Raw genomic sequence first — 25,489 nt, forward strand, 5'->3', positions numbered from 1 at the left:
AGTACTTAACGTTCCCCCGCCGCTAAGGTTCCAATTTGATTCATTGATTATTCTTCTCTTGATGATGCAAGCTTTAATAAATTTAAAATTAAACTTTCTATATCTATAATGCAATCAATCAGGCATTAACGTACAAATTTAATATTGCTGGATCTTACACTTGAGTTTGCATACTTAGTCAGTGACTTGGACATTGAGTACCATTAGGAAATTCAGATCTCATTACCGAAATGATCTCATGGTGTTTCCTTTGACAGTTGACATTTTCATAATAACTGAATATTTTTTCGAGTCTGTCTCTTCCTTTTTTTATTTGATAATCAACACACTCGGTTAAATACCATTAGACCAAGAGGTCACTGACAAAATGCCGTAGCTCTCAGTTGAAATAATCTTCAATACCTTGAGCAGATATTATATGAGGAAACTACCTACTGAGATCCATTGTCCACAGCATTGATAGTGATATGAATTGTCACAATTTTCACTTTTTTTTTGTCTCTTGTATTGTCTGGTAGAGAAGTATATAACCCAAAAATAGTCAAAACCAGCCCTTTTCTTTGATTTGAATTCTTTATTAATCTAGATTGTAGTAGATCTCCATACTGTTATTATGGTCAATGTGTTGAGTGTTGACTTCCTAAAGGCTAGCATTTGTTAAAGCACAGTTGTATGGAAATGGGCTTTCTTCAATCTTTAGCAAAAAAGCTTCAGGCTGAAATGATTCTCTGCTGGAGTGCAAGGCATTAGCAAATTTAACTAGATTAAATTTAAAAACATAATATTATTGTGTCTGAATTTTATGAGAATTTCACCAGTAAACTGTCAATCTATCATGCTCTCGACTCAGGATATAAGGACCGAGCTGAGTCTGTGTTTCATACCATAGGAAAACTTCCTGGAAGTTCTATGTACTTAGATTTTTTAAAGAACTATTTTGTTGTCATGATGTTAGGCCATTGCAGTGTAATGTTTGTAGGATGTATCCTCAATCCATCCAGGCCATTAAGTTCATCGGGATTGCTTAGTCCATTTCAACACACTTTACGGACTAAACACAGTCTCGTTTGATTCCATAGCTTTGCAGTCTGAAATACTTGTAGTAGTTCTTTGTTCAAATCAGTACTTGTTGGTATTCTGTTGTCTATTTTTGAATTCAGACAGGCCTGTTATAGACTCTCTTTGTTTACTGATGTCCAAATCTTTGTTGCTTCATTCCTGCATTGGGCTAGATTCTACATTTACTATGTTTCCAAGGTTGATGAATCTCGACGGGGGATATGATTCATCTCGACTTGATATAATGCAATGCAACACAAATTTGACTTTGAAAAAATTAATAGGTAGTAAGTTAGAAATTGGGGTTAAGTGAATTACAGAAGTCACTTTGACTTTGAAAAAAAAGATATTGGAAGTAAATCAGAAGTTTGGGTTATATTAGAGTGTTGATTATGCGAATCAAATTTGAAAGAAAATCGAGTGCTTCAGCTATATTATAATATGGGTTTGCATGTGTAAATCCGCTTCGATTAATAGATTGAAACAGTGATCTGGATTAAATAAAATTGTTTTAAGTATTTTTTTGGAGCAGTTGGCATATTTTGTAATACGAAAAATTAATTAAATAATTATTTACTAAATGATTTCATTATGAAACAGCTATTATCAAAACAAATGCTTTAACTAATTAGTCAAAATATTTAATAAATCTACTAATAATTAATCACTAATTATAAGGATAAAATATAAATATTAATTTTTACAGATTTTTGAATAATAATATGCTATAGTGATTATTTGAATAACAGGAGAGTAGCGCACGATTGGATAGCCCAGTGGTGGGTTTATCCTCTGTTGACCCGGGGCATCCGGGTTCGACTCTGGCTCATCCCGAGAATTATTAGAACAGATACTAAGTCCAGCACGGATGTATCCAAACTATCATCTATATAGCTCCGCTGATAAATTTGAAGCTTTCTTTGACATGGAAAGGACAATGACTCTACTTATTTGCAGAGAAAGATGACAATCATCTTTAAATTGTCATTGATATTCGCTCACGAGACATCCTAAAATAATCTTTATCATTATAACTCGACAATCTAACATATACAGTAACTATTCGAAAATATATCCCACTCACACAAATGCACAATAATACTCCCTCCGTCCCATTTTAGTTGTCACATTTGGTTTTGTGCCGGTCAAATTGACCAAAGTTTGACTGAAATTTATTAATATTTTATCAATTGAAAAAATAAAAAAAATATGTCACCGAAAATAACTTTTAATCTACTTTAAGATGTAATTTTCAGTTTTTTAAAATAATAAAAGAGTGACTTGTAATCTTTGGTCAAAAATTAGTCAATTTGACCAACAAAAAAGGAAATGTGACAACTAAAATGGGACGGAGGGAGTATACAGTATCATGTAATAATCGGAATTCATGTTAAAATTGACCCTATAAAATTCCATGTTTAAATATATTCACATTTACTACTGTAATAAAATAGTAAAGTAATGCAAATGGCAGTCACAAAATATCAAGTACAACAAAAGCTAAGCTACTTGCTTGCCTACCTCATTCCAAAGTCATAAAGATTTCAAGTTACAAAACACTGTACATAAATCTACAAACAAATGGCTGCATACAGAGCAGATGATGACTATGATTATCTCTTCAAGCTGGTTCTAATTGGAGATTCTGGGGTGGGCAAATCGAATCTTCTGTCTAGATTTACCAAGAATGAGTTTAGCCTAGAGTCTAAATCAACCATTGGTGTTGAATTTGCTACCAGAACTATCAAGGTTGATGACAAGATTGTCAAGGCCCAGATTTGGGACACTGCTGGTCAAGAAAGGTCAAATCTTTGCTTTTAAATTCTTGATTTTTGCCAAGCCCTTTTTTGGGAATCTGTGCATGTTTGTGTGTTTGAAATGACATGGATTTTGGGTTGGAGTTGAACATCTTGTGACCCCTTTTTGTGGATTTGTGTAATGGGTTGAGTTTGCTTGAGGATATTGGATTTCTCTATTTGTGTATTGACTTCTGAAGTTAAATTATGTGCTTGTTTCTGTTTAGGATTTAGTTTGGATATTGATTTTGGGGGTGGATGTATTTGTGTTGATTTAAACGTTTCTGGATGGGTTTCTTATTTGCTTAAATTAAAGTGATTTGGATGCGGTGTGTCGATGAGGCTGACTGTGTTGAACTGTATGTGTTGTCTAAGGATCCTTGATATGATCTATTGATACTTAAAAAGTAATTAAGGAGCATTAGCTTTTTAGGGATCTCTATGCATAATAATTTGCTTGGATTATGGAAGTAATCTGTTACGCTGTTTTATTCTCTCTGTAATACTTAAAAAGTGAAATTTTACGAGATACCAGTCCTTTCATTCGACCGAAACACTAAATCTGCTTAGATGTCCCCTCACTTTCTCTTTTTCTTCTGGCCCTGTATTGTTTGTTAAACTGTTAGTGATGGTAACAATGGGTCGAGGTGCTGCTCCTGTTGTTTCTTTTACAGGGCTGAACAAATGAGAGCATATATTTCTTTCTTAGGTTAAGTGCTTCAGTTTGAAGCTTCAGATAGGATATGGTTGCATATTTTGGCTTCTGGTATAGGGTAAATTCTTACTACTAAACATGTTGAGTTGTCTTTGTAGTTTACAGAGAGGGGGAGTATTATGCTTTCATGTTATTTCTATATCAACCCAATTTATGAAGTTTCAGATCAGGTGATACACGCCATTGTTGAGCAACCCATAATTGTTTTAAAATATGTAAACCGTAATACTGGTTTATTTTGAAGGCATTCTTGCAGGTATTTTAAAAAAAACTTAATGGTGGAAAATGTGGTGAAACACGTTTCTCTGGACTGCTTTTATATTTTTCTTTTGTTTGGGATTTTATTTGAGTTGCTAGAAAATGTGCAAGTTTCTACTTACAGATATAGAATGTGGTTATGGTGATTATTTCTGTGGCAATTCTGTTACCAAACTTATTGTTAAACTTTGATTATCAGCAGTAGTAGTTATTGGTTTAGTGACAAGTTAGAGTCATACAAATTACTTTCTTTAATACTGATAGCAGAAATCTCTGCTCAGGTACCGTGCAATCACAAGTGCTTACTACCGTGGGGCAGTTGGTGCATTGCTTGTGTATGATGTTACTCGTAATATCACTTTCGAGAATGTTGAGAGATGGTTAAAAGAGCTCAGAGACCACACAGATGCCAATATTGTGATAATGCTGGTAGGAAACAAAGCTGACTTGCGTCACTTGCGTGCTGTTCCCACCGAGACCGGAAAGTCCTTTGCTGAAAAAGAGGAGACGTTCTTTATGGAGACGTCAGCCCTTGAATCTTTGAATGTTGAAAGTGCATTCACAGAAGTTCTTAGCCAGATTTATCATGTAGTCAGCCGAAAAGCACTTGAGGTTGGAGATGATCCTGTGGCACTTCCTAAAGGACAAACAATCAATGTTGGCTCCAAGGATGATGTTTCAGCAGTCAAGAAAATTGGTTGCTGCTCTGCCTAATTACACAGTATGGCATCGGTGAGTGTTTGATATTGGATTTTCAAAACCAAATCCATTTAGCAGCTAAAGCTCCTTGACAGCCCCCTTAGTTTATCTTTCCAGTAGTTGGAATGGTTAATGATAATATGGGTGCGTATTGCTGAGTTTGAAGTCTACATACCTTAGGCCACCTCCTCTTGCTACCTTTTTCTCTTTTTTTAAGGATTAATTCTCCCGTCTGGTTATAGATGTAGTTTACATTGTATTCTAGCTTACTGCTCTAGATTTTTGAGTATAGGTCTGAATTTGTGATTCGCAGCCTGTATCTACGACATTGAGTTGAATTTTGGTTTTAACTCTTATAGAATGATCAAGTACCCCTAATGTTCAATTGTTTCAAATAGGTGCCTTTTGTTCAAAACCCCAGTATTTTGCCATAATTCTGAAGTATGGCGCTGCTAGTTCTATGAACCTACCTGCACGATTTTGCCATACTTCTGAAGTATGGAGCTGCTAGTTCTATGAACCTACCTGCACGATTTTGCTTACTACTACTATGTTCCCAGTCTGCTAAGTCGTAGACTCGTAGGTACAGGGAAAACAATCATTGAGTGTCTGGTGGCAGATATGTTGGCCGAGCCTGGGAGCTTTTGGGCAAGCCTCTATGGAAGCTTTTGATAGATAAACAAACAGATTCTAATGTCAAAAGTCATCAAGCTTTAGCATCGAAAACAGAACATCTAGCAGGACTTGCAGTACATTTTTAAGCATCAAGTATCAGGAAAAATTCTTTAACCTAAACTCATAGTTAAGCATTACAAACTCTCTGAAGAAAAGTGAACAGCTACCTCTAGCTCTAGCTTTAAGAACTTACTTCTCCTCCAAATCGATCACACCGCAATCTTCACATGGTTTCTCTGTTCTCTCCCTGAAGCAATGCATAAACTTCTTCATGGTGTTGATACCAGAAGCTTTCTCAAGAATCTCAAGCTTGAAAGCCTTCCACTTTACATAATTGATCCTCATATCTTTCCCGTCCTCGTCGAGAAACTTGCAGTGCACCACATTCAGATCCCTGATGCATTTCAGCCTTCCATCCATTACTACACTCACAGCAGCAGCAGGTAGAGTGGAGTCTGACAAATCCAGCACCTTGAGTCTCGGAAAGCCTTTGACTATGCAGGAAACGTCCTTCTCAGAAAACTTACCATGTAAGCCAAGCTCCTCAATCTTCTCACAATAATCCGCCAGCTGCACAACAAACTGACTCCCCCGGAAAGGACCCTGAAAAGCCCTCAGATTCCTCCAATACATGACAGCAACAAAAACTGGATAAACATCCACAGAAGCCTCACAAGGCACCACCACGCGACAAATGCTCGGAGTCTGCTCAGCTACACTCATAAGGGTAGCGAAATCAGGCATGTTCCTGCAAGGCAAAGAAAGTGACACCCAATTCTTGCAGTGCTTAATGGCAAGCCTAAGAAGATAAAAGTATCTCGAAAGCTGTCGAAGCTGAAGCTGCTGATCATGACCATCAAGATCCTGTAATGAAGTAAGATCAAGATTTGGGTGATCAAAGAGAGTGTGTAGCAATGCAGAGAGCCAAGAATGGCACACAAAAGGCACACAAGAAAGCTGATCTTGCAAGCTCAAGTGGCTAAATATAAGGCACAAAAGGAATGGATCCAAGTCTTTCCACTGTGGCTCTGTTGATTTCTTCATCATCTCTTGAATTTTCCTCCTGGCTAGCTTGGTCTACAGAATATGTATAGTCATGTTATCGATCACAATAACACAAATTATCTGGATAATAATAACAAATATCACTAATTTACTTGCTCAATTTATTAGATTATTTATTATGAAAATAATTAGTGTATAAATACTTGGTTTTGAGACAAGAACAGAGATGAGAACATAAATATGTAAACTTTGTGGTATTGCTGGACCAGACAATGGAAGGAGACAGCGGTCAGCAAATAAGCTTATCCATGTATTCAGGTGAGGGCAAAAAATATTGGGGGTTTAGCCTTAGGACTGGGCTTTAATTTTTGTTTCAATAAATTTTGTATTCGGAAAGAGCTATGATAGTTTTTTTTTTTTTCCAAATAACGTGAGAGATAGATTGCAGATTTAAAATGTGCCGTATACGAGTAGAATCAATTGTAAGCAAATAATTTATGAACAGTTTTTAAATATCTAACATTTTCTACATTCAGAAAATTCACTTAAAGTAAAAAATATATAACAATAGATATAAGTAACTTTTTCTATATATAATATTATAAATTTGGGGTCATGTACGGTCTCCCATCCAGTGGGCCTGTGCGATTAATATTATAATTTTGAGGTCATGTTACCTTAATTAATTGTCCTTGTAAAACTAAAATAACTATATTTAACTCTACTTTACGATATTATTATTAAGAATTATTAGATGCTTAATTGGAAATTATTAAAAAGTAAATATCACACATCTGCTAAGAAAAAATAATATTCGTCAGCCTCAAAGATGTGGAAAGTCATTGTTTGTTTGTAACAAAATAAGCTCCTTAATAAAAACAAAAAGGACGCATGTTTGCCTACTTGCTTGCTGGTTGCTGACTTGCTGCTAGTCATGCAAGTAGAAGTAAGTAAGTAGCTCATGAAGTATAAATTGTATACCAGTACATCACACGGCTACCACACGTACATAATATTGTGGGGCTGATTTAGGGAACAATCGGATTTAATGCTTTTTTTTTAATTAATATCAGATACCTATTGATAATTTTGTTTAAAATAAATAATTTTTTATTAAATTTTTATATTAATTTTTATTAAAATATATATAATCTATTAAAATAAACAATTATGGGAATAATCGGATTTAATGCATATTTATATTAATTTTTATTAAAATAAATAATTTTTTATTAAATTTAACTAATAAATATTATAAATATATATAATATTGATATTATATATTAATTTTCGGGTAATTTCGGGTCAATTTCGAGTAACCCGAATTCAACCCGAAAATGACCCGTTTTTTCTGGGTTAATTTTGGGTCAACCCGAATTCGACCCGAACCCGAAAAACTCCAACCCGAATTCGTATTTTACCGGTCGAATTCGTGTCGAGTTGTCGGGTCGGGTCCAATAATGCCACCCCTACTAAAAATCTGCCGACTAACTCGATAGTCGACACAGTTAAGTAAATCGGCTAACCGAACGATAAGATGGAGTGGATGGGAACTTTCTTACTATACGCATATACGCATGAATTGGAATCCGATCCTTTTTCTTTAAATCATTTCATTGTCCCCTCAACTCGGGCAAACTCCGAAGACGATGAGATTCAAACCCAAGATTTTAACATATTTAACTAAGAGTTTTTAAGATTGGACATGCTATTAAATTCGAATTTTCTATAAAGGCTAACAGGTTGGTACGACAACAGTATTTCCGGCATAAAAGCAACAACTCCAGCCAATACGAGGATAATAGCAATTACAGGATAAACAAATATAGCATTAACAAGGAACTGAAGCCAAATCAATTTATAATTTGAACAATTTTCATATAAAAACAAAAGATAACAATTAATTAAAATACGTAGAATTTGGAATCATGCGTAAGAAAAACTCTGCAAATTCGCTAGTGGAGTTTCTACATCGATGGCTTCCGGGTATCTCAGTTCGATAATGATAGCATAATAAATATTTTGTGACTTGAGATGATAAACGTACCTGAGTAGATTGAAGAGCGTCTACCAATACAATTGCAGTCCAAAGTTGCACCTGTAGGCAGTAATTTTGTCGAATTTGTCAAGAAATGGACAAAAATAATAATAACATCGAAGATATGGAGAAGAAAAGCTTGAATAAGAAACAAATCTAAAAGTTTTATATGGAATTTGATAATTTCTTACTTGGACATGTGTAGGGAGAAATTTTGGAACTTGATTAGTGATAGTGAATAACTAAGCCTGCGATTAAAAAAAAAAGTTGAAATGATAGGTTAAAATTGGTGACAATTATAAAGCGTGGTTGAGAAACGTAACGGTTGTATATAATATAAAATAATAAATCTTCCACAGAAAAAGATAATTTTTTAATAAATATGTGGAACAATAAATACGGATATAATGATATTAATGAGGAGTGGTGAAATAACGAGCTAAAAATCACGATTACAGTAGACGGTGTAAACGTCAAATTATGATGTTTCAAAGAATTCGTAAAAAAATCGAACTCTACAAAATCTTTAGCCAAAAATCTAAGATGACATATTAAAAATAAAATTTTTAGATAACATCTTACATGTTCCACATATTTTATAATGTGTTACAGATTAATCATTTGTTAGCCAGAATTATTAGAGATGATTTAATAACATAAAATATGAATAAAGAATTTGAAAAAATATCAATCATTTTATAAAATTAAATGTATATGATCTTAAGAAATATGTCGGTCTAGATTTTCTAAAGGTTTTGGAATTGGAATTTAGAATAGTGAATTCAAATTCGGGATAAAATTTATCAAGATTCGGTTTGTTAATTTATTTCAGAAAATAACATAACTCGAATTTAATGAATTTAATGCAGGGACCTCCGGCCACTTGCAAATGGTCTACCGACGTCCAATTCTCCGAAAGAGCAAACGGGGACACTAGCAAACAAAATGACATGTGCGGATAAAATAAAACCAGACTTTTACATCCAAATATTCATAAAGTTGAACTGATGAATGTTTTAATTTGTCATGGCCCATCAAAAAAAGGTGCTTGTATATGCAAGGGGGCATGTGGGTGATTAGACAGCCTTCTGGGCCCTGCATCTTGTGGACGTTATAAGAGAACGAGAATGAGGCCCATTCCCCCTAAGGCCCATTAACCATGCTTTTTTGTACAAATTTAGTTTCATTAATATTTGATGTATCATGTATACACTATTGACTATACACAGTTGGGTCCTGATAATATTTAACGGAAAAAAATGTTGAATAACTTAATTTCAAATTATATGTGTGTGAGATATTATTATATTATTTTGTAAAAAAGTTAATTTATATTAAAAAAAATTCACGTCCCGTGTTTTTCAACTCATCTTATAATTTTTTATGTCCGATATTTTTTCTTTATTGAATATATGTGAATATAATTAATGTTCCGGGGCCAGATGCCTTATTTACAAATGTGGGTAGACAATACCATTATAATAATATTTGTTTTTTTAGAGCAATAATAATATTTGTTAATATAAACTATTATTTACTTGGACCACAGTGAGATATTAAAAAAAACATCGCTAAGGATCCTGAATTGAATTCGAAATAGAGTTTCGAGTGATGCGAACATAAAGGATGAAAATTTAATCTGTAGAGCCTTTTTTTTTTATCATTGTTGTCGTCTAATTAGAATATGCCATCTATTAGTTCAAAATATCTGATAACTAATTATATAACCCAACGTTATATTTTCGGAAGAGGTCATTGGATACTCCCTCCGTTTTAAATTATATGTTAATTTTATAAAAATTACATAACTTAAGGAAATACTCTGTTTATGAATATAGTACATTAGAGCATCTCCAACCATCTAAATCCCTTAGCTAAAAGCTGAGTTGGCATACTTAAAATAAAAAAATTTAGCCAACAGCTCCAAAAACTCAACTCCAACCATGCTAAGCTGTTGTCTATAAATTTAGCCAACCTCCTATGGATGGCTAAATTTGTCGAACCTCTACAGGTCTGTAAGGAAATCTGTAGGAAGATTGTACATCATTTATTACCATATTGAATTGATATATTCTATTTTAACAATTTAAAATATTAATAACATACTATTTTTAAATTATAGCCGACCAATATAGCCAGTACCATTGAAGCAAAATGTTTTACAGGTTCGGCAAATTTTACATAATATCTTACAGGTTCAATTTAGCCAACGATTATAGCCAACACCGTTGGAGATGCTCTTAGAAGACCATAATATTTGATATAAGGCTAATTTTAAAAATATAAATAAAATATATATAAAATAGAATTAGAAATTTAATTTTATATTGAAAATTGAAGTAAACAATTAAATTGAAACAAAACTTTTTCCCAAAATTTACTGAAACGAAAAGAGTACTCCCTCTGTCCCATTTAATTGTATACGTTTCTTTTCAACTGCTCGACACGCATTTCAATGCTCTTATAAAATATAGTTCCATAACTTATTTTTGAGATTTTCTTTTTCTGAATAAAAATATAACATCCAAACTTTAATTCAGAAAAAGAAAATTTTAAAAATAAATTACACAACTACATTTTATAGGAGCATTAAAGTCCGTGCCGCGTCCCCGTTCCCCAATGTATATTACTCAGAGGGACGGAGGGAGTATATATTCTGGTTCCAGCTGTCACTCAAAAGCCAAATATAAATGACAGCTCATGCTCATTCACGGGCCATCACAAAGTTCGAGATTAGATTCTCACATCGTGACTTACGTTGCTTATTCAGTTGCGAATTTTGAGTTATGTTTTACTCCCTCCGTCCCAAATTAACTGTCTTATTTGACTTTTTCATGATTAATTTGACTCGACTTTGACTGAAAAATATGTATATTAAATAATTGAATAAAATTATGAAAATAATATCATTGAAAAGATCATCAAATCTATTTTAAAATATATTTTTTATTTTTGTAAAATTGTAAAAGAATAATTTTTAATTTTCAGTCAAAATTGGGCCAAATTGACCACCAAAAAATCAAACAGGACAGTTAATTTGGGACGGAGGGAATATCTTTTTTTATATTCCGATTCGGGTCTCAAATTTTTTTTGAAGGAAGATTCGGGTCTCAGATTAAACACTAAATTCATTTTTAACTGATTTATCATCTTGTAAAATAGTATTAATTCTCATAACCAGGGACGTATCCAGGAATTCAAAATCATGGGGCAAAGATTAAAGTAGGGGAGTTCGTTTTGTTTGTAAAAAGAGATTAAAACGAAGAGGACATGAGCAATGTTTGATCCTTCTGATTCGTATGCTGTCTGTTACTATTCTTAAAAAAAAATGTGAGTCGAACTGTGGCTATCTCCAAAATAAATTGTTATTCCAACCATGGGGGCAAGACAACAACTAGGAAAATATTTATAATACAACGTACTTATACCAGAAATTCTACTGGGGGCAAGTACCCCCACTGCCCCCAATGTAAATACGTCCCTGCTTATAACACTCATGATGAACGTTGAGAATCGATTCTATAATATGAGACAATGAAATACAAACGCTATCGAAATCTGTATCCGTGCTTCTTTTTTTTTCCGGCTGTAAATACCGAATTATGTTTAATATCATATACAATAAACGATAGAGTCGGTTCAGAAAATAGATTATTTCAGAATGTAAAGATATCGACTAGTTTTTTATTTTCTTTCCAAACTTCAACTCAGCTACAATATAAAATGAACGAAATTCATATTTAATACTAGAATAACAGTAACAAAAGACTCCTAACTTGCGTAGATGAACTGTATACTCCTTCTGTTTCATAATACAAGTCTCTTAAAAAATCACTCGTATTAAATAAATATTAATTAGATAATATTTTCTCACTTGTACCCATAATATATAAATGAATATAGACTCTTTTTTCAACTGTCATTAATTGTTATACAATTTGAAGAAAAATAATTTTGAAATATTATCAATATATTTGCATTGAAAATTAAAAGTAGACAAATAATATTATGAGACAATTTTTTTTCCCAAAACAAACATGAATTATGAGACGGAAGAAGAGGCTCTTCTTCCGTCTTGAATGCTCTTAGAGCAGAGAGCATTCAAGCTGAAGCTGCTCTTAAACGGCAAAACTCTACCGACGTGCAAAAGATCAAATGGGCATTAGCAAACAAAAGAGCCAACAAGATAGACGATACTTTTACAACTAACATATGTTGTTGGGGGCATGTTGGTGGGGGTTCACTGTTTACAGTACATCTTGCAAGAGGACCTAATGGATCCATGTCTCTTGTTTGATGTGACAAACTCAGTGGGAACCCGCAGCACTCCTTTACACTCAAACTTTACCAAGGGAATAAACTCAATTTTTTATTTTTTTATTATTGAATCAAAATTAAAGATATCACCATTCACTGCTCCAAAAAGATAGATCCTCCATTGATGTACTTCCGGGTATATTTACAACATTCGGTACGAAAGTTTACAAAGCTAGATTCGATCCACTTTCGGATGCGTGAGTATTCAAATTTTCCGTAACGAATCTTAATCAAAGAAACAAAAAACTTGCTATCTGTACAAGACTACTTGTCCTCCAAAGATCTATCAGCACATTGCTGGCAAGATTTCCCCAAGCAATGCAAGAACCTCTTCAAACTCCGAATCCCTCTAATTTTGTCCAAAACCTCGAGCCTAAACGCTTTAAACTTGACATAATCCTCCCTCACATCTTTCCCATCCTCATCAACGAACAAGCAATGCAACAAACTCAAGTCCTTAATGCATCTCAATCTCCCATCCAACAGAACACCCAGAGCATTGACCGAAAGCGTTGACTTCGATAAATCCAACACTTTAAGCCCCGGAAAGCCTTCAATTATACACGAAACCTCCCTCTCAGAAAACTCCCCGTGTAAACCAAGCTCCACGATGCCGCCGCAATAATCCACCAGCTGCCTGATCATCTGAATCCCCCGAAACGGAGAATCAAAAATTCTCAGATTCTTCCAGTACATCACCGCCATAAAAATCGGATAAACATCCACCGAAGCCTCACACGGCACGGCCACACTCGAAATATTCGGCGTGTTCTCCGCTACAAACATAAGGGTATAAAAATCGGGCAGTTTTTTACACGGCAGATTAATAGAGACCCAATTCTTGCAGTGCTTGATGGCTATTTTAAGAAGCTGAGTGTATCTTGCAACATCATCATCATCGTCGAGGCTTTGTAATGAGCGAAGATCAAGATTGGGGTGGTTGAAAACAGTGTGTAGTGAAGCGGAGAGCCAAGAATGACACACGAATGGAGGGCCGCGAAGCTGGTTTTCGAGGCTGAGATGGGAAAATATTTTGGACAAGATGAAGGGATCCAGGTCGTTCCATTGGGGATTCGTTGGTTTCTTCATCTGGGTGTTTCTTGAATTTTCTTGATTTTTGGTGTTCTTGGTTGGTTTGGAGTGAAGATTAAAATAAACTGACATCGAACATGTATTTATATGAAAAATAGGCTAGTCAAACGAGGGGATAGGAAAATATATGAAAACGAGAGCCCTGATTGTGTAACTACAGATGAGAGAAAACGCCAAATCAAGACTACATAATTAGGTGGCTCCTTCAAATTCTTTGCAAGACAAGTGAACGAACTTATCCGAGCGGTACTATTTGGGGTTTGTTTCCGGCTTAAAGCCGAGTTTTTGGTTTATAAGTTAGAAGCACTTATTTGTACCGTTTGTGTAAAAAGTCAAAAAACACTCATAAAAAAGTTGAGAATGCTAAATTTTGTCTCAGGACTTCTAATTATTTCTGTATAAGTCTTAACTTGCTTCTAACTTCTACTCCACGTTTTATTTTAAATAAAAATCAATTATTTTAAGCTCATCCAAACAGCCCCAATGGGGCTGTTTCAATTTAATCTGAAATTAAATCGAAATCAGTGAAGTCAAGAAGCACTTAAAAAAAGTTAGGAATGCTAGCTTTTGTTTCAGGTCTTCTACTTATTTCCCAAACACTCTAATCACTTATAAGTCTTATATTGCTTCTAACTTCTACTCCACTTATTTATTTTAAGCAATAAGCACTTATTTTAGGCTCACCCAAACGGCCCCTAAGTGTCATAACTTAATTTTTTTTCCCATTTTCACTACTTTATGCATATTTCTTGATTTCATTTCTATGCTGAAATCAATTATAAAACAAATGATTGGAAAAAAGAGTATAAAGAGTTTTAAATCTTATATAATTCAATTAATATTATTTTAAAAAAATTGAACAGTCCAGACAGAGGACAGAGGAGGAGAGGAAAATCTTACCGATTTTTTGGACTTTTGTAAGAAGCATGAGAGTGGAGAATGGAATAAAATAAGACGAATTGAGAAAAACAAAAGAGAAAACATGTTTGCGTGCTTGCCAATAGTAGATAATCGTATTACAATTACCTAACTCACACGGCAACTCTATTATTCACTGTACATGGGACCCGGGGGCTGACCGACAAATACCAGTTAAGCGGAAAAGCGATAAATCAGATACTGTAGTATTTAGGCTCTGAATTATTTTATTTTTTATTTTAGGAGAGAATGTCTGAATTAGTTCAGTCGTGCTAAATCACATTACTAATGGAAATACGAAATATGAGGTTGGTGTTTCTATACTATAATTTATTTATTATTTTTATTTGAACACTGATTTACACGGCAACTCTATTATTCACTGTACACTGAAGTACGAAATATCAGTGTTTCAAAATATTGAAAATGATTGTAAATACGATCACAGCAAAGAAATATCAAGAAAGACAAGCATTTTTAAGAGTGTACAGAAAATTAATAAGCTTACACAAGAAACTTTGAAATAAGTAGTACACATTTTCAACTATCGGTTTTTAGTTTCCAAATATACATCAAGAACAATATCAGATAGTCAGGCTATGAGTTTATTATCTGTTCTCCCGGATATTTATGAGTGATAAGTCTAACTAAAAAAAAGAAATAAAGAAGGGTTTGTCTAGTGTGTGTCATGAACACATGCTACGCGCGGAATTTTGCAAGTTTGAGAGATTTTAATTAGTGTGGTGGTTTTATATGCAGGGGTCCACCATTATTAAGATATGAGAGCCAATAATTTTTTTTTGAACTTTTGAAATTTCACGCTTAACATATGCACATGGGCACACACTAGAAAATCGAATAAGGAACATCAATAACCGTGATTTTTTGACTAGAAATATAATCGCCGATTAACTTTGACTCTATGAAATTATCCATTTTATATTTATTTGTTTCAATTATTTTATAAATATCATATAATTATTATTTAATTAAATCCTCAGTTCAAAAAGATTAATACGGTGATCTGCTGCCCAACCGAAATCGGGGAAGTAGCACCCTGTACCCTACTAGCTAGTGGAGTTGCGAGTTGAGAGTAACTTTGTCTCCAAGTTTGATTATAATAATCAGCAGAAAATAAACAATTACAAACTATTATTTTTGTAAGTACATCTAAACCAGGTAGAAGCGAATCTCTCCAATAAAACAAACTAGTGGCACAACGTGATCCGAATGTGGTAAATTAACGTCTTAATTATAATACTATTAATAATGCAGTTAACTTGATCCAAACCCACAAAGAAAATAAAACGTTGCGTGTGACAGATGACCAGTAGTTTATTTAGTAGTTGCGAAATTGGTCTACCGACTTGTAAAATTGCAATATCGAAACACCAGAAGACAAAAGGAGACAAGAAGATAAAAGGAGGCTTTTGCGAGTATCAAGTGATGTTCATGAATGTTGGCAGTTTTATTATTATGGCCTCGAAGAAAAATGGAGTTTAGTTTACAGTACAAAGGCCACGGAGCATGTGGTTGACATGACTCACGCAGACTCAGTTGCCCCATCATTTTTGTTTTCGTTTTGTCTGGGTCACTGTACTTTTCGCATATTACCTCCTCCTCCGACCCACCAGATTCTTTACGGTTTTCTTCTTTAGACGTTCCACTCATTTTTTTACATTACAAAATTTTCTTAAAATAATTAATGGGTCCCACCACTTTCCTACTTTTTCTTCCCTTTCACACTACTTTTACACCACTATCTCTATTTTTATATATTAAAAATCAATGGATCCCGCCACTTCACTCACTTTTCTTTCAGTTTTTCACTATTTTATACATATTTCTTAATCTCCGTATCCAAACCCAATGTAAACAATTGGGTGGGACGGAAGGAGTATTATATTAATTAATTTATAATTTATAATATATCGGATTCTCTAGTTCGTGTGAACAAACTAGCAATCATTTTTCAGTTACGTAATGGAATTTTAATTTGATTCCCATCTTTTTAATGGATGAACGCTCGTACATAAAAATCTCCGATGACTTGTTTATTTATATTCAGGGCCATTCCTGAAAATATATCAATTCAACAATGAATGGAATAATTTTTTTGACAAATATGATTTATAACCTTATAAAGGAGTATCTGTTCTAAAATATTCTCGAGGTGGCTGAGGTGAACCAGGGTCAAACTCAGGACCTGGGACGACATAGGATAAGCTCTTAACCACTGAGTTATCCAAATAATTTTAAATGAGTTCAAACTCGAATTATATTGTTCTTGATTTACTGCTCTGGCCTCTTTAGATGAAATGGGTGACTGAAATCATATTAATTTATATACGAGTTGGTGTAAGAAATAAATTCAAATTAATTGTGTATAAAATATCTCTCAATTATATATTGAATTATCCATACACATATATCATGTGCCTTAAATCTGTTTGGAATAGACAGTCCATCCTTATCGAGGCATAATAAGCAAATGTTGAAAACTCTAACACAAATGTACGGTTCAAAACAAATTTATAATTTAATTAAAAAAAGGATTTAAAAAGACCACGATTTAACAGTAGATTTTGACTTGAAAAGTCCCAAGAGGGCTTTCTAACTTGAACGCCGAAGTTGAAGTTGACCTGATAAAACTTGTAAGTTGTAACATTAGATTTTGACTTGCAAAGTCTCCAATGCTGGAAGCTCAGATTCAAAGTTGAACAAATTTGAGAAAAACACATTCCATTAACACATGACCATCTGATCAACCCACCAACAACCAGATTGTAACCAAATTTCAAACAATTCCGCACTTATTAAGCACGAATACGGATAATACGGATACGGATACTAGCTGGCAAACCATTTTAGGATCCTGTTAAAAGTCATCCTGAGTTGGTGACCAGCAACCACAAAATACGAGAATCACTGTATATCTACATTGTTGTATTGACAACCTAGCTTAGTAATAAGTTACAGTTTAGTAACTGAATGGTCTATACAAAAACCAAAAAACATCTGTACAGTTTTGAGGGGGTAAAAGGCCAAGTAAAAAAGTTGTTTAAAAGGCTTGTGCGTCTAAATTATTCTCCAAAAGCATAGCATAGATAATATACGATTACGAGCTCACGTCCAATTCATAGATTAAAATAAACCCTTGTCCTCTCTTTTAACTTAGAAAAAGAGATCCCCTTGAAAGTTCACTTTTGATCCATTTAACCACTTCTCATTCCTCCTTGCTTCCTCCTGTGGTCAATGCCGCAGATTTGCATATGGGACAACTGTTCTTTACAAGCAGCCATTTCTTTACGCATTCCAAATGATACTCGTGCCCACAGTCAAGGGTACTGATTTTCTCTTCATCCTTGTATTCCGTCTACAAAAATACAACAGACAAGATCCTGTTATTAGATACCAGCAGCTGAATATTTGGTAAAACTGATCTTGCAAGATAACATGGCTCGCGCATTAACTAAAAAAAAATAAAAATTAATGTTCTGAAATTTTAGACGAATGCATTCTTTTCCTTAAGTTCAAGTCAAAATATGTTATACAAGGTTGACACATGAAATGAATTAATCCCTATATATAAATTAAAGATATCTGCAAAATGTACGGAAATAAGACAGCTGAATCTGCAATATAAGGGATCAGTGCCATACCTGGCATATGACGCAGAAGTTCAATTCCTGATTCACAGATGTTGTTTCTTCCACGTTAGAACTAGATGGAGATGGAGTAAATGTTTTTGACTTTAGATTACTAACAATAAAATCCTCAGACAAGCCACTGCCCACGCTGCCAATCTGTTCTCCCAATGCAAGAAGCTCCTGGGAATATATTTAATAGGAGTTTTCACGTTTTTGTTCAACCAGAAAAAGAAATAAGAAGTAATGTTCAAGAAGTGTTTAAATTTTGTCATATATAAATTACTAGAATATATTAATAATTAGAAAAGTACTGTTCAAAAGGCGAAAACAATATATATAAAGAAACATAACTTTTAGGTTAAGAATGAGTAATCAATATTTCCTCAAAGTTACCTCATATGACATGTGATCAATATCCAAGCGCATATCTCTGTGATTATCAGCAAAATCACCCATTTCATGATAGTCCGAGAGCTCAAGCAGTGCAACTCCCTGCAAATTTTAAAAACAAAAAGAATGGATATTGAATAAATAAAGTCATGACTAATAAATCTATCTATTTTTTTTCAAACAAAATAAAGTCATGACTCGTGTATCATAGAAGAAGATATATCCAACGTGAGGAATTCATTACATCTTCTGGAAGAACTCTCAAGTAATGAAGATTGTGTTGCCTTGCACTTGCATCAAGTATTCGTTCTCGTCGTTGTGGCCTGTGCATCTGTACGCCAGCTGGTTGAACAGATCCCACGAGTCTGGAACTCGTGTGTCCAGAACCCTGAAAAGTATTCATACCGGTATGTAAAGTGCCACCCGGTGGAGGTCTGCGTGAAGATGTTGCTACTTGAGAATGCAATTCAAGACTGCGGCCTCGAACACCTTGCATAGGTGGCAGTGGTGGTGATGGATGATGAAGGCTGAAGTTCCCTGGGAGCATGGGAGGAGGTGGTAGAAAAGTTGCAGAAGTTCTGTTGTTAGTTGTAACTTGATATGCCGTTACACCCATACTGGCTGCCTCCATACAACCTCCATTAAAGTTACCTGATAATATGGTAAGAGAGTAACATATTTAATGAGCTCAACCAATATATCGCTACCTTTACCAAATTTCCTCATTCAAGAAATGGAGGACTACAAATTTCCAAGAAAAATACACAAATAAACATGACTGCATGAGTAAGAACTTACAGTGCCTTCACATGTCCTACAAGAGAACAGAGGCAAAGCCACGACATATAGGGGACAAATAGAATGAACAAAACGAATTTAGAGGCCTGTTGTTAAGGTTTAAGATTTTACCATGAATGTAGGGCACAGCTTGTGGCTGGTTCCAGGTCAGAGCGCCAACATCACCTGCATTACTGTTTAATTGCTGATCTATCCAAGGAGTGGGAGCTGTCTGAAAGACTTGACCTGGATACTGTCCTCTTATCAAATGGTTAGTATTATGTGGCGCCAGGGAACCAACGCCAATAACACCAGATCTGTCTCGCATACTTCTATGAGATCCAATATCCATTACAGATGACATGTCATGGCCTCTGCTGTCAGTAATTGCAAAAGATGCATCCATTGTACCAACATTTGATTCAACAGGTCTCGCACTCAAAGGAGCAGCTGAAGAACTCGCCCCAGCTGAGGCATAATACTGAAAATTTGCATTCTTTGCCTTGAATGAACCTCCCAACCCATCTATAAAGTGAGCATTTCTTCCATTAATGTCTGTAGGAAATTCAACCCCATGATTAGTTGATAAATACTGGTCATGTGGCCCACTATTTAGCCTTACAGGGAAACCTCTGGCACTAGATGAAGAGGCCATGTACATGTTATAGTGGTTGGATGCGGCGGAAGCAGCCAAGTTAATATTACCAGCAGGAAGTTGATGCTGAAAGACATTGTACTGTCTCATCCCATATGATCCATGAGGCTCAGGCAGATAATGAACATCAAAGTTATTGCCATTTCCAGGTGTCGGTAATACCACGTTAGGTGGTGGAAAGTTTGGAGTGCTCCCATATGGATTAAATTGAAGTTGTCTTTGTTGATCCATATCCATATCAACCATTGGACCACTATACCGGATATTACGATGTCCCATATCTTTTAACAGCAAGTTGTTGGTGCCCTGTTCACAACAAAAAGATAATATACTAAGACCGTTCAAACACAGTTTTGATTAAATTAATTCAAGTGATACACTTCACATGAAAACCATCATTAAAATCTTATAAAGATGCAATACTACCTTATACTATGAAAGTGTACTAATTCCATGAAATGCTATATAGGAAGAGTTAGCTATTAACCATCAAATAAAGTATTAAATTGTACAAATAATTACTAAGAAAAGAAATGCATCAAGTGTTTTATGCAACCTAGATACCCTAGTTGCTTTTATATTTAATCTTTAGATACAATCAACTGGTTCATCAAAAATTAGCAAACATGCTTGAATAGTTGCAGCAAGTTGTTTACAATTACCTGAGAATGCTGGACAGCTGCTTTTGCAAGTTACATTTTAATCAAGATACACCTTGATTTACCTTCCTAAACAGTTTAATTACCGCAATCTTTTATGTTTCTGCCAGACAAGTCCATCCCTCACTCCTCCCCCGGGGTTGTAAACTATAAACCATGAACCCTAACAGTCACTGCATGATAATCCTTAAATTTAAGGGATATGTTACCAGGACTCGGGTGCGGGTATTGGACATGGGTAGATCCAAGCACCAAAATCTTAGTCTAAAAAAATTAATATTCTTTGATATAGATCCAAAATTAGACAAGCCTATGATCTTTCAGCCTTAAAAACTGAACATAAGTAAAACAGCACCTGTTTTTTCATTCATGTTACCTTTTTAAAATTAGTGTATTTCTACCAGGGAAAAACACAAAATTGTACTCCAACTTTAAGCATGGATCAAAAGACATCACTCTTTAGGAAAAGGTTGTTGTTAGACTTCAAAAATAATATTGATCTGGATTGCCTTCAGTTAAAGTGTATGGTTTTCATATGAAGATTCCGCCTCAGATCCCACACCTACAACCATGTCATGTCCGGTCGACACGGGTATGACTGTACGAGGGCAAGTTTAAAAAGTCTGGGTAATGGAGTTTACAGGTGCCTATGGAAAAAACATAGTGTACTCCATCTGTGTCAAAAGCAGCATGTCCTTTGACTCCTTTCTATAGAAGTTCAAGTATGACACCGAAAGAAACATAATCAATATATATAGTATAGATTAAAATTATCTTGATGCCTTGGTGGATAAAAAAATTTCACCGAGGGAGTAAAAAGCAGAGACCACTTAAAGATATAATAGTTATGCAACATATGCAGCAAGCAGCACAAAAAAATTTATATGCAAACGTGTTCTTGTAGAAGCAAACAGGAATCATGTTCAATGAATATTCAATCAAGATTGTCAGGACGAAAATTACTCCTTAGTAGATAAAGATAGAAAAGGTAAGAAAATGTGATTTCACACATATCATTCAGAAAGCACAAACAATTAGGAGAACAATCCAGTAGACATGTTATACATTTCACCAATAGCTATCTTTCATGTATGAAGAGCATCACATAAGTAACGCATAGATGTAGCTTTTTGAAGTATAAATAATGGCATGTATTACACACTAGAGTACTGAACCCTAAAGGAAGATGCTTAACAAGTATTGCACATCACAAACTTTCAGACCTTTTAAATGCTCTTCTATGATTAGTACTGTATGCAGTCTTATAATTTTTCATGAAGCAATAAAAGCATCCAAACTATAACATTCCTACCTAAAATGATACCAAACCCAGACTAACCAAAAGGGAAAAGTGCTAATTCCCAAAAACATGCTTATTTATGGATATCCAAACTGGATTACTTATAAAGAACGGAAGATTATACATAGTCAGACAAGTTCTTTTCTACCACTAAGTGATGCTAAACAAAGTTTACCAAATGACATTTCAAATACCAAAATTTAGTTTGCCTTTTTTTTTACAACTCTGTAGTTGCAGGAAGTACATTTATAAATTAATCAGTCAGAGCCCTTTTGCAAAAAGTGATAAAATTTTGCTCAGCAGAAGAAAGCAATATCATATAATCATATTTACTGCTACATACATAAAAATGTAAATTGTTCTTAGTTTAATTATATGAGGAACTATAAAATTCTCCGATAGAACTTCAAGTAAAGTTCAAGTATGACACTGAAAGGATCTTAGCTGAAGCAGCCGCCAATAGAGCAAAAAAGATATAAATCTGCCCGCTTTGTAACAGATAAGACTCTATATGACTCGATAATCAAGGAAGGTTAACGAAAACACATAACAGGGAATCTCCTCAACGATACACTTTCCTACTTATACAATTGCCTAGTACATGACTATCAACATGTAACTGCAGCAACAAACAGGAATCATCTTAATACTTTGGCACCAAATAAGAAAATTTGATTCAGGAAACAAACTGTAGCATATCATAAAGATGACAACAAAGACAGTATAGTTATTTAATATTTACTGTATCACAGATATTATGCCTTCAACGATATCAATCAAGTAAAAGCAATTATTAAAACTTTCTAGTTCCTTCAATAACAAATATCTTTCATGTTTAAAATTTTATCAACACTACCTCGAAAAAGGTTTACCACAAACCAAGCACCTTTAGGGATTAATACATCTAGTTCAAGACCAAAAAAATCAAGATGAAATTTCATATGAACATATTTCATATAATTCCAAACGCTTATAATTGTTCTTAATATGCTAAATAAGCTGAAGATTCCCTACTGCGCACACAAACATCACTACGGCATTAACTACCGTGATCACAGATTTTATTCCCACAAAGCATTAACTACTGTAATCACAGATTTTATTCCAAAAAAGCATTAACTACTGTAATCACAGATTTATTCCAAAAAACCCCAAATGCTAACAAAATCTAGCCAAATTTGGTAACAAAATAAAACAACACATGCAGTTATTTAATCATAAAGGCACAAACTTTAAAACAATTATCATCAAAAACATCAACAAAACCCTACCTTATATGATCAACAATCTTCAAAGCTTCCAACTTTCACCTCAGATGATAACTTAATGTATCTTGATCAAACAATTGAATTAGCCCTCCTACAAAACATAAGAAAAGCCCTAATCTTGAGTTGGGAATCACAATCTAATCAACCAAATTACAATCAGAAAAAAACCCATATAGATAATCACTTTCAACAACTAATGCATATAACACATGTGCAAAAAAACCCATAAATTTGTTGGCTTTAATTTTCGAACAATTAAATACATGGTATTAAATTAGCACAAAAAACAAAGGAGAATGAGAAAAAAATAATTACAAACATGGTACATGAAAAATTACCTGATACGAGGATGATCGAAGAGATGATCAAGAAAGATTTGTGATTATATATATGTATATAATCTCCCTGTGATATAGAAAGAGAGAGAAGAGAAGGAGAGAGATGGCAATCCCTTGTCGTCCTGTCTCTAATTTACTGTTTTACTGCTACGCCGCTACACGATATGTCTAATTACAATGTATTGTATGCCTGGATATTATTTTATATATTTTGGATACCTGGATATTATAATTTATGTAATAAAATATTACATTCTATATTTCCATATTTTTTATTTTACACAAAATACTTCCATAATTACATTAAGACTCTAATATCTAGCACCTTCTTCTTATGAAAAATAAATTTTTGACTAACAATTGCTCCAAAATATTATAAACTTCATTATCAAGCTTTATTTAAATATTAATTTTTCTTGGCATTACTTCGCATTTAAATATTAAAAATATTTTCAGATAACTATTTATTTTGTATTATGAGTCTTTTTTATCGACTATATCCTTTTGAAAGTTGCAGTAATCTCATTTTATATATTAAATAACAACCAAAGATAAATGAGTAAAATAATAGTGATGAATATTCACTATACCCTTATATCACATATGATTGATTTATTACCGATAAATGATTTATTAATTACACTTGAAATATTGAGTATTGCTCATTAATATGTTTATATGATAACTTGATAAGGTATCTATTATAATTATATTTGTCACTTATTTATGATCACTCACTTGAAAAAATTAAAATAATAAATATTAATTTAACTATTTAGTTACAAAAGAAATTCATGTGAACCGAACATGCGCTCTGGGAGTAAACTCTACGGTCATAATTATATAATTAAGATATCTTAAATAAATTATTATTTTTTTAAGATTATTTTTTATTTCACTTAATATTAGTTTTTATATGATAATTAGTTAGTTCTCGTACTTTTTTACGGAATGATTAAATTATTAATTTTAATTTTAGCGATTGAGTTATTTATTTTTTACAGAGTGACGGGAAGTGACTGATGTAACATAGCTATAATTACTTACATATATCCTCATTAGAGCAACTCCAATCCAATGCTATATTTGGTTCTATTGCTATATTATAGCATCAAAAGTAAAAAAACTCAACTCCACAGGGGTGATATATTTGGATGCATCCATGCATAAATGCATCCTTGGTTCTATATTTGAAACCAGGGATGGATCTATCTATGTTGCCACATCATCAATAAATAAAAATTGGAAACTAGTTAATGAGTTAGGTAAAAGTTAAAGAGTTGTTCTGTATAGAAGCTAGGTAAAAATTAAAGAGTTGGTAAAAGTTAATGAGTTGGTTAAATTTGAAACAAGTTATAAAACTTAGCATTGGAGTGCAAGTTTTATTTTAGCACCAAAAAACACTTTTTGGTGCTATATTATATCAACAGCGATAGATATATAGCATCTAGCATTGGACTTGCTCTTAGAGCAAGTCCAATGTAATGTTATAAATGGTGCCATTTTTATAATTTGAAATCAAATGCTAAAAATCTCAACTCCAATGGGGTTCTATATTTGGATGCAAATATGCATATATAGCATGCTTGGTTCTAAATTTGAAACCAAGGATGCATTTATGCATCCATGCCACATCATCAACTAACTATAAGTGGTATGTATAATGGTGAAGTTTAAATAAAGTTTAGAAGAGAGGGACTAAAGTTATTTAAATTTGAAATAATTTGGATCAAGATGCATCTAGCATTGAAGTTGAAGTTCTATTTTAGCAATAAAAAACATTTTTTGATGTTAAATTATAACAATAATTATAATTATTTTGCATCTTACATTGGACTTGCTCGTAGAGATTCAAATGGCCTAGCTACCAAATACAACTT

The 25,489-nt window shown here is 33.7% G+C and overlaps 4 protein-coding genes across 4 annotated transcripts; 1 reads left to right on the forward strand and 3 right to left on the reverse strand.

The window, feature by feature from the left end:
- The first annotated feature begins 2,499 nt into the window (after window positions 1–2,499).
- On the forward strand, window positions 2,500–4,922 carry LOC108219500 (ras-related protein RABA1f). The gene is made up of 2 exons (XM_017392979.2): window positions 2,500–2,861; window positions 4,110–4,922. Exons 1-2 carry the CDS (start codon window positions 2,641–2,643, stop codon window positions 4,540–4,542), a joined length of 654 nt encoding a protein of 217 aa, XP_017248468.1. The 5' UTR covers window positions 2,500–2,640; the 3' UTR covers window positions 4,543–4,922.
- Window positions 4,923–5,391: 469 nt separating this feature from the next.
- Window positions 5,392–6,249, reverse strand: LOC108217488 (uncharacterized). The gene has a single exon (XM_017390317.1). The coding sequence runs from the start codon at window positions 6,247–6,249 to the stop codon at window positions 5,392–5,394; it is 858 nt and encodes a 285-aa protein (XP_017245806.1).
- Window positions 6,250–12,826: 6,577 nt separating this feature from the next.
- On the reverse strand, window positions 12,827–13,651 carry LOC108217489 (uncharacterized). Its single transcript, XM_017390318.1, has one exon. It carries the CDS (start codon window positions 13,649–13,651, stop codon window positions 12,827–12,829), a length of 825 nt encoding a protein of 274 aa, XP_017245807.1.
- Window positions 13,652–17,356: 3,705 nt separating this feature from the next.
- On the reverse strand, window positions 17,357–23,785 carry LOC108215734 (probable E3 ubiquitin-protein ligase ZFP1). The gene is made up of 7 exons (XM_017388288.2): window positions 23,610–23,785; window positions 23,275–23,362; window positions 19,522–20,350; window positions 18,857–19,263; window positions 18,616–18,714; window positions 18,235–18,402; window positions 17,357–17,948 (listed from the first exon to the last, which is right to left on the reverse strand). The coding sequence occupies exons 3-7, from the start codon at window positions 20,321–20,323 to the stop codon at window positions 17,799–17,801; spliced, it is 1,626 nt and encodes a 541-aa protein (XP_017243777.1). The 5' UTR covers window positions 20,324–20,350; window positions 23,275–23,362; window positions 23,610–23,785; the 3' UTR covers window positions 17,357–17,798.
- Between the last annotated feature and the right edge of the window lie 1,704 nt (window positions 23,786–25,489).

This window comes from Daucus carota, chromosome 4 (genome assembly GCF_001625215.2).
Source record: "Daucus carota subsp. sativus chromosome 4, DH1 v3.0, whole genome shotgun sequence".
Lineage (NCBI taxonomy): Eukaryota > Viridiplantae > Streptophyta > Magnoliopsida > Apiales > Apiaceae > Daucus > Daucus carota.

Bases quoted from the DNA above. Each gene is read 5' to 3' on its own strand.
- LOC108219500 (XM_017392979.2), top strand. From the start codon at position 2,641: ATGGCTGCATACAGAGCAGATGATGACTATGATTATCTCTTCAAGCTG. The intron at 2,862-4,109 runs GTCAAATCTTTG...ATCTCTGCTCAG, and splicing joins GACACTGCTGGTCAAGAAAG to GTACCGTGCAATCACAAGTG.
- LOC108217488 (XM_017390317.1), bottom strand. From the start codon at position 6,249: ATGATGAAGAAATCAACAGAGCCACAGTGGAAAGACTTGGATCCATTC.
- LOC108217489 (XM_017390318.1), bottom strand. From the start codon at position 13,651: ATGAAGAAACCAACGAATCCCCAATGGAACGACCTGGATCCCTTCATC.
- LOC108215734 (XM_017388288.2), bottom strand. From the start codon at position 20,323: ATGGGACATCGTAATATCCGGTATAGTGGTCCAATGGTTGATATGGAT. The intron at 18,715-18,856 runs GTAATGAATTCC...TAAAATTTGCAG, and splicing joins TGAGAGTTCTTCCAGAAGAT to GGAGTTGCACTGCTTGAGCT. The intron at 18,403-18,615 runs GTAACTTTGAGG...ATATATTCCCAG, and splicing joins TTGATCACATGTCATATGAG to GAGCTTCTTGCATTGGGAGA.